At 40.9% G+C, this 9,416-nt stretch overlaps 2 protein-coding genes across 2 annotated transcripts in view; both read right to left on the bottom strand.

The window, feature by feature from the left end:
- Positions 1–9,416, bottom strand: part of FREM1 (FRAS1 related extracellular matrix 1) — a 126,850-nt gene that overhangs the window by 66,699 nt on the left and 50,735 nt on the right. Inside the window, exons 9-11 of the mRNA XM_025215527.1 lie at positions 8,301–8,645; positions 7,448–7,590; positions 3,287–3,483 (exon numbers count right to left, since the gene is read on the bottom strand). Coding sequence (XP_025071312.1) covers positions 3,287–3,483; positions 7,448–7,590; positions 8,301–8,645 — 685 coding nt within the window. The remainder of the gene's footprint in view (positions 1–3,286; positions 3,484–7,447; positions 7,591–8,300; positions 8,646–9,416) is intronic.
- On the bottom strand, positions 3,508–5,891 carry LOC112551897 (FRAS1-related extracellular matrix protein 1-like). Its single transcript, XM_025215528.1, has 2 exons — positions 5,552–5,891; positions 3,508–4,841 (listed from the first exon to the last, which is right to left on the bottom strand). The coding sequence occupies exons 1-2, from the start codon at positions 5,880–5,882 to the stop codon at positions 4,693–4,695; spliced, it is 480 nt and encodes a 159-aa protein (XP_025071313.1). The 5' UTR covers positions 5,883–5,891; the 3' UTR covers positions 3,508–4,692.

Below are 9,416 nucleotides of genomic sequence, written 5' to 3'. Positions count from 1 at the left end.
GGGGAAAGGGAGGGGGGGGGGGGGGGAGAGGAAACAAGTGATGGTCAAAGCTTTCATGGGCATGGGTTGGGGATCAGATTGCTTGACTCCTCCACTGCCTGCCCCCTGTTGATGCTTCCTGCCCTGCAGCAGGGGGGGATGATGATTTAAGATGACCCTCCAATAATTAGATTCTATAGATGGCAAATGATAACAAATTAATAATTTTTTCCATATGTAGACTCTAATTATTGGAGGTTCATCTTAAATTTGAACTCATCTGGATTCGGATAAATACGGTATAATGTAAAATCTAAAAAAAGTTTTGGAATTCTATACCAATGCCTAGGGATCTAAAGTGTGCTGAGAAGAAGGAAAAATCATAGGCCACTCACAGATCCCAGCACCATTTTCACAGTCTTTTTGTGGTGAGCCCCTCCTTTCCTGCCAGACTACTGATTGGCTAAGGGGCCCTGCTGCTCACTGCTGATTGGGTGAGAAGGGCAGGGCTGTCTGAAAGGCAGCCCGCTCAGCCAATCAGCGACAAATGGAGCAGCTGCCAGATTGGCTGCTCCCCTTCATGCTGGTGGCTTCCTCATTTCCGCCTCCCCTCAGTGGGCTGCAACGCCAATCCACAGTGGACACTGGCTCCAACTGGGGAGCCAGTGTTTTATTTTTAGTAAGTTTTTTTTTCCAGCAATTCTGCATAAAATCGCAGATACCACTGTTTTTCACTCTGCAAAAATTGCAAAACCACAATGAGTAGGACCCTAACAATGCCTTCCTGCACATCTGGGGCACTGATTTCACATTAAGGGTGCTAGTTTACACCAGCTCAAAACCTAGCTCTTCACATACCTGCTACCTGCACAGCTGCATTTCCTTTAGGTAAGAGAGAAATTATTTCTACATCATGTGAAATTCTTCACTTTTTCCATTTATCTTACAAAGAAGCAGTTACGTGAAACACTTTCTATCAAGTCAACTTCCCAGTCTTTTAAAAGTGAGATGTAAGAACTGTTTCCATGCAAAAATTTATCACTTTGCAAGACAAGAGGCAACTGCAACCCATTTATTTTTTCAGGAAGATCCTGCTGTCACATATTGAAGACAAATCATGTAGCCAAAATTAACCAATCTCAGTCAGTTACTTCTGATGCTATTTCTACAACTTGTAAATAAAACTTCTGATATTAATAATTATAAATCGAGTTTCTTATTTTAACTTTTGCACCTTTGCAAGAAGATAATTATTTAACCTTTTAAAACAAGTTCTCTAATTTTCTTTGCGTGATCTTTAAAATCCCAGCCATTGTTTTGTTCAGGTCAAATAAGCTGATCATATTAACTCAAACGGTTATTAAAAGTATGCCATTTTTGGAATTGTTTGGGCCAGTTTTTTTCCTTTTTATGGTGATTTTGTTTTTAAAGTCTTTATATTGTCATTTGAATAGACTTATTTTAATATCAGGTATGCTCATTAAAAGGCCTCTTTTCTCCTGTCACCCTCAGCATGTGGCCTCTGAGTTCTCTCCTCCCAGATTTCAGCAGTACTGCTTCCAGTTAGCTCATTCTTCGCTATCAATCATGTGCCCACATAACTAACAGAGACTTTGTTCAGTTATAGGTTTATTGTCTAGGTCAAAATGCTAATCTTTATGCTGATCATTCTAGACAATGGTAAGAATTAAAAGTCTTTTCCCTTGGTATATTTGGGAAAGTAATGTTGTTAGGTGAAACATCCTATATCGGTGAGTATATGGAACCGGTTCCCCTTTTGCCCCAAGCCAGGTCTTTTGCTCTATGTACAGCACTTATCACAAATAAGGACCTGATCCCCGAGGGAGGGTCTGCATGCCCTGCCAACACTAAATACAGCCTGGTTCTTTAGCTTAAGTATAGTATTTCACAATTTAAGCTTTGGAGGCCTCAATTAAATTTGTTGTATACCAGTAAAAATAGAAAGTGCTGCAATATACAAGGATGCACTGGACATAGTGTTCATGGCATCAGAGAACCATCTAATGAGGATCAGTAAAACAAGTAAAAAAAATAGGAAAAAAAATCTCAGCAGGTATGTGTGGCAGGGCACTGGTAGTGCCTGCCACTTTAAGGACTGTGCCAGGGAGGGACAGATACCTGATGAGGCCATTTTAAGGTGCTATTTTAAGGCCCAGCTCCCTGAGCTGAGGGCAGTTCATGATCAGGCAGCAGAGGAGAACCATCTCTCTGCTGAGCTCTGCCAGGAACACCTTGGAGGTAAGGGTAAGACTATGGCGAAGGCTTGGAGGCCTCGTTGGTCCTGGGCATAACCTAAAACTGCACCTAAAACAGGCCTTCCAGAGCTTGAAGGCCTGTTGGGGCTGCTGGTGGTACAGCAGTCCCCAGGTGAAAGCCAGGAGTGATCACCTCCCCAGTGTAAGGCGGGTCGGGGTGCCTTAACCTCAGCCCCCGCCTTTGGGTGAGTTACATAGTGCAGAGAAGACCAAGTAAGCCTCTTGAAGTGCCTGGACCTGCTGGGGTGAGTGAGCCCACAGGGCCAGGTACAATTTGTGAAGCACATGAGCCGGGAATGGGGGACCCCCAAATCCTGTACACAGGCATGCAGCCTATACCTGACCTGAGGTACCCGACTGGTCCATGCTGGGACCAGGACCCAGAGACGGGTCAAAAGAGCCAGGGGCCCACTGTGAGGGATGCCCACAGAGCAAAAAAGCTCAGGGTCCTAACTGGTCTGAGACAGGGCCAGGGACTCAGGGGAGCCGAAGGTCCCAGAAAGGAGACCACAGCTAATGGGCGAAGGGAACGGCTGAGTTTTGCTGCTTGGGATACCATCTGTGAGGCTTGGGCTGCAGTTGGGGGTGGAACGGAGCTGCGGATACCCCCCTAAACATCGGGGTTCAAAATGGGCAGCCTCCTGCCTAATTCACATCTCAATACTATTACATCAAGGCGTGGTAGCAGAGTGAGGTGGGCAGCTGGCCCATAGACAGGATGTAGGCCGGTGCTTGTACCAGGCATGAAAGCTTGCCCCATCTCAGTATATTCTATCTCTGTCTTTCAACTACATGATGCTACCCCTCTCTCTCATTATTTGGGCTTTAACTTACATGTTAGTTAATATAGTAGAACTCAGTCCTGCAGCTGGCTGCATTTGGGCAAAGTCCTAACCTGCACAGAGGCAATTACAATATTGAAGATGTAGTGTCTGCACCAAAGCACCAATATTTACTTTGCCACCAACCCCTCTCCTGCCATGTGGAATCAGACCTTCTTCTATGTGGAGTGTTCACTAGATCACACATACCCATGAATGGAAGAGAAGAATGGGGAAGTGGTTACTGTGTAGATGAGGTCCCTCTCTTTTTCTTCCATGTCTATGAAATGGAGCTGTTTCTTAGTTAGATAAGCAATCTCAGTTTCCTTGACAATCAGGTGACGGGTAACCCCTGAATCTTCTTTTGGAAGCTGATCATCCACAGGAATAATATGCACTATCACCACCTAAAATAAAAAATTTAGAAAAACATTGCAGGTTTTCTAAAATATTTGTAAATGCCCTAAATACTTTGAGTGTCCATAGCGTCATGCTACAGGGGAACCAGTAGGGTATCTATAATTAATTTTTAAAACATCTCAAATAAATATTTAAAAGTAGAAATCCTTCTTTCAATTTATATTTTCCTTCAGCATGCACACAGTTATACTAGATGTATTTCTTTCTTATTTGTCTGAGGACCTTACAATTTACACCAGTTAGCTACTATCGGTTACAACAGCAGTGCTGGGTAGCAAACATTTTTAAGCAATAGGAGGGCACTAACCAAATTATGCTCACTCATTAACATGTAAAAATAAACGGACTGATTGTTCATGTCATGTCATATCATGTCAAACTTCCTTAACCATAACAAAAGAAACAAAAGAACCATAACACTCAATTTATACTCAGGGATGGCCTATAATAGGGCCCCCAATAATTGGACTATAATTGATCTGTAATGCCCCAAATTGACCATTACAGAAACATTAAATGTATTAGTGTCGAGTGATGTCATCTTTGGGAGAAAAGCTATGTTTTCTCAAAATGAACCTGAAAATGAGAGCCAGTTTCTCTGCAGAGCCAATTTACAATTGGCTCAACAAAGCCCTGGCTGGGATGATCTAGTTGGGGACGGTCCTGCTTTGAGCAGGGGTTTGGAGTAGATGATCTAAGGTCCCTTCCAACACTAATTTTCTATGATTCTATGATAACCAGAATGCTGTGCTGTGCTGTCCTGTGCTACATTACAACGCAGTCCAGCAAGTTAAATTATGAATATGTTGGGAATGTCCATTTAAATTCAAGACAAAGTTAAATTTAATCAAATTAACCATCAAATACTATCAATAAAAACCATTTTAAGATCTGTAACTTTAAGATTAGTTCAAAGTCTTCATTCATATCTGTTTGCAAACTTCCTACAGTTTTCAAACAGGAAAAGGTGTTAAAAAGAATTGGAGATTTATAAATGAGATAGGGAATTTGGTCTGAAGAATTTTTTTTATTGATGATGATATGCATGCAGGAGAGAACTTAGCTTGATTTTAGGTTCTATCCTAAATTTTTAGGAATGGCAGTTAGAGGAAAATCTTAAGGTTTTCAACACCCATTTAGGAAATATTGCAGGTGTCTTGACATCAACTCCACATTCTACAAGAGATCTTCAATTTTCATGCCTGTGACTCTGAGAGATTGGGAGGGTCATGGCTATCACAAAGGACAAACTCCAGGGAATCTTCAAATATTTCTCCTCCAAAGTGCCGATAATAAATTATTCCACTGAACAGATCTCTCTGAAAGAAGCCAGTGACAGGATATCCTGTTGAATCAGAAAGATAAAAAAACACATTTCATAGAACTATTTATAATTTTCAATCGTGCTGATAAAAATTATATCCCAACTTTCCAGGACATCAACTGACTCTGTTCCCACCTTCATTTTCATGAAGGTGTAGTCTCCAATTAAGATGTTTCCTTTGTCTAATGCAGCTAATGAAGGGATCACAAGCTCTCTCTCCATATTACATCATGATTGTTAAAAAAGTGAAGCAACAGAAATCTCAGTGACAATGCCAAAGCCCAGAGAAAAGGACAAAAGTGAATTTATGCAATTTGACAGTCTAACAAATTTAACAAAAAATATTTTGTATTCAGCTGTGAAACAAGAGAAACTTTGTACTCCGCATATATCTCATTAGTACCAGCCTCTAACTTTCAAATAGGGCAAGACAAGCTCTTAACCATCCACATCTTTCTAGTAAAAAAATGTAAAGAAATGCACTCAAAATGAGGTGACCCTGGGCCAATTCTATTCTCAATTACAGTGTAAATCTGGTGTAAATTCACAATAGCACCATTTTAAATCAATGGATTTATACAAAGTAACTATGAGCAAAATTTGCCCTTCTGTGATGGAAATGTCTGACTGGCAATGGTTGAAAAACAGCATTATTCTGAGGAACATAGCCCTATTTTCCTTTATTAAGAAAAAATTTTAAATTCCTTTTTGCTGTGGATAACTTATGTTACCTATGAGATCTGGCCCTGGTTTCTTCATAATTTCCCCAGCCTGCAATGGTTTGGTCAAATTAAAGAATATGTAGTCATCACTGGAGTCCACGTCAGAAGCCTGAAGCATGGAGCCTTGAATCAAAACTGTCTGCCCTTCATACACTTCAATAACAACATTGCTGATAAGGAAAGGGGGACTGTCATCTTTAGGCAGAATGTTGATTGGAAACTTGTGACGAATACTGTGTCGGCCATCAAAAATCCTAAAGACCACAAAATCCTTTGTAGAGTCACTGTCATCGTGATGGTAGCAAACAACTCCAGTCTTAAGATCAGAGACTGTGAACATGAATCCTTTCCCTCCTGTCAAAACAATAAAAGAAGAGGTTTTAAAGTTATATAATTCGGTCAAAGGAACTACAATTGCGTTCAATAGCTCAGGAGTTCTAATTCAGTTCTATGTTCTGTGACTTTTAAGAGGGGTAAAAATTCATTAAAAATATATCCAACAGGAAGAGCATTAAAATAGTCTGGAACAGTGTTTGGGCAGCAATGCTAACAGTAACTGTACTGGCAAATTAAATTTAAAATGGCAATTTGCAGCATAGACCCTTTGAAGACATTAGCAATTTCAAACTACCACTGTTTTCAGTTCACTGGGTGTGTCTACACATGCTATTAATTCAAAGTCGGCTTACTGCACAGTAAAATACAGTAAAATACTGTAAAATACTGTGCAGTAAGCCTACTGAGCAGAATGTGTACACGTGCTCTCTCTTGGGAGCAGATTTGCCCTCACCTTGCCCAGCCCCCCTGCAGCACCCAGGGGAGCTCCAGGCTCCCCCTGGATGCTAGCCTGGGGACTGACAGGGAGCACAGGGCCAGGAGAGCTCTGCCAGCTGCAGTGGCAGCTGTCTCCTGGCCCTGTGCACATCGAGAGAGGTCCTGATGTGCACAGGCCACGAGACAGCTGTTGCTGCAGAGCTCTCAACATTTTTAAGCAATAGGAGGGCACTAACCAAATTATGCTCACTCATTAACATGTAAAAATAAACGGACTGATTGTTCATGTCATGTCATATCATGTCAAACTTCCTTAACCATAACAAAAGAAACAAAAGAACCATAACACTCAATTTATACTCAGGGATGGCCTATAATAGGGCCCCCAATAATTGGACTATAATTGATCTGTAATGCCCCAAATTGACCATTACAGAAACATTAAATGTATTAGTGTCGAGTGATGTCATCTTTGGGAGAAAAGCTATGTTTTCTCAAAATGAACCTGAAAATGAGAGCCAGTTTCTCTGCAGAGCCAATTTACAATTGGCTCAACAAAGCCCTGGCTGGGATGATCTAGTTGGGGACGGTCCTGCTTTGAGCAGGGGTTTGGAGTAGATGATCTAAGGTCCCTTCCAACACTAATTTTCTATGATTCTATGATAACCAGAATGCTGTGCTGTGCTGTCCTGTGCTACATTACAACGCAGTCCAGCAAGTTAAATTATGAATATGTTGGGAATGTCCATTTAAATTCAAGACAAAGTTAAATTTAATCAAATTAACCATCAAATACTATCAATAAAAACCATTTTAAGATCTGTAACTTTAAGATTAGTTCAAAGTCTTCATTCATATCTGTTTGCAAACTTCCTACAGTTTTCAAACAGGAAAAGGTGTTAAAAAGAATTGGAGATTTATAAATGAGATAGGGAATTTGGTCTGAAGAATTTTTTTTATTGATGATGATATGCATGCAGGAGAGAACTTAGCTTGATTTTAGGTTCTATCCTAAATTTTTAGGAATGGCAGTTAGAGGAAAATCTTAAGGTTTTCAACACCCATTTAGGAAATATTGCAGGTGTCTTGACATCAACTCCACATTCTACAAGAGATCTTCAATTTTCATGCCTGTGACTCTGAGAGATTGGGAGGGTCATGGCTATCACAAAGGACAAACTCCAGGGAATCTTCAAATATTTCTCCTCCAAAGTGCCGATAATAAATTATTCCACTGAACAGATCTCTCTGAAAGAAGCCAGTGACAGGATATCCTGTTGAATCAGAAAGATAAAAAAACACATTTCATAGAACTATTTATAATTTTCAATCGTGCTGATAAAAATTATATCCCAACTTTCCAGGACATCAACTGACTCTGTTCCCACCTTCATTTTCATGAAGGTGTAGTCTCCAATTAAGATGTTTCCTTTGTCTAATGCAGCTAATGAAGGGATCACAAGCTCTCTCTCCATATTACATCATGATTGTTAAAAAAGTGAAGCAACAGAAATCTCAGTGACAATGCCAAAGCCCAGAGAAAAGGACAAAAGTGAATTTATGCAATTTGACAGTCTAACAAATTTAACAAAAAATATTTTGTATTCAGCTGTGAAACAAGAGAAACTTTGTACTCCGCATATATCTCATTAGTACCAGCCTCTAACTTTCAAATAGGGCAAGACAAGCTCTTAACCATCCACATCTTTCTAGTAAAAAAATGTAAAGAAATGCACTCAAAATGAGGTGACCCTGGGCCAATTCTATTCTCAATTACAGTGTAAATCTGGTGTAAATTCACAATAGCACCATTTTAAATCAATGGATTTATACAAAGTAACTATGAGCAAAATTTGCCCTTCTGTGATGGAAATGTCTGACTGGCAATGGTTGAAAAACAGCATTATTCTGAGGAACATAGCCCTATTTTCCTTTATTAAGAAAAAATTTTAAATTCCTTTTTGCTGTGGATAACTTATGTTACCTATGAGATCTGGCCCTGGTTTCTTCATAATTTCCCCAGCCTGCAATGGTTTGGTCAAATTAAAGAATATGTAGTCATCACTGGAGTCCACGTCAGAAGCCTGAAGCATGGAGCCTTGAATCAAAACTGTCTGCCCTTCATACACTTCAATAACAACATTGCTGATAAGGAAAGGGGGACTGTCATCTTTAGGCAGAATGTTGATTGGAAACTTGTGACGAATACTGTGTCGGCCATCAAAAATCCTAAAGACCACAAAATCCTTTGTAGAGTCACTGTCATCGTGATGGTAGCAAACAACTCCAGTCTTAAGATCAGAGACTGTGAACATGAATCCTTTCCCTCCTGTCAAAACAATAAAAGAAGAGGTTTTAAAGTTATATAATTCGGTCAAAGGAACTACAATTGCGTTCAATAGCTCAGGAGTTCTAATTCAGTTCTATGTTCTGTGACTTTTAAGAGGGGTAAAAATTCATTAAAAATATATCCAACAGGAAGAGCATTAAAATAGTCTGGAACAGTGTTTGGGCAGCAATGCTAACAGTAACTGTACTGGCAAATTAAATTTAAAATGGCAATTTGCAGCATAGACCCTTTGAAGACATTAGCAATTTCAAACTACCACTGTTTTCAGTTCACTGGGTGTGTCTACACATGCTATTAATTCAAAGTCGGCTTACTGCACAGTAAAATACAGTAAAATACTGTAAAATACTGTGCAGTAAGCCTACTGAGCAGAATGTGTACACGTGCTCTCTCTTGGGAGCAGATTTGCCCTCACCTTGCCCAGCCCCCCTGCAGCACCCAGGGGAGCTCCAGGCTCCCCCTGGATGCTAGCCTGGGGACTGACAGGGAGCACAGGGCCAGGAGAGCTCTGCCAGCTGCAGTGGCAGCTGTCTCCTGGCCCTGTGCACATCGAGAGAGGTCCTGATGTGCACAGGCCACGAGACAGCTGTTGCTGCAGAGCTCTCCCGCCCCGTGCACATGGGGACAAGTCTTGCGCCTAGTGGAGATTCCCTGCACAGCCTGAGGCTGGCTGGGACCTGGCCCAGGACAGGACAGTTCCCAGCCAGCCCCAGACTGCATGGGGAAGTCTTCATGTGCAGCCTGGGGCTG

The sequence above is a fragment of the Alligator sinensis genome, unplaced genomic scaffold (genome assembly GCF_000455745.1).
Source record: "Alligator sinensis unplaced genomic scaffold, ASM45574v1 scaffold185_1, whole genome shotgun sequence".
In the NCBI taxonomy this organism is placed as follows: Eukaryota; Metazoa; Chordata; order Crocodylia; family Alligatoridae; genus Alligator; species Alligator sinensis.
Note: the sequence above shows the minus strand (reverse complement) of the source record. Positions and strands in the feature narration are given on the sequence as shown.

Excerpts from the sequence above, each read along its gene's own strand:
- LOC112551897 (XM_025215528.1), bottom strand. The coding sequence starts at position 5,882 with ATGTTCACAGTCTCTGATCTTAAGACTGGAGTTGTTTGCTACCATCAC. Across the intron at positions 4,842-5,551 it reads ACCAGGGCCAGATCTCATAG|GATATCCTGTCACTGGCTTC; the intron begins GTAACATAAGTT and ends CTGATTCAACAG.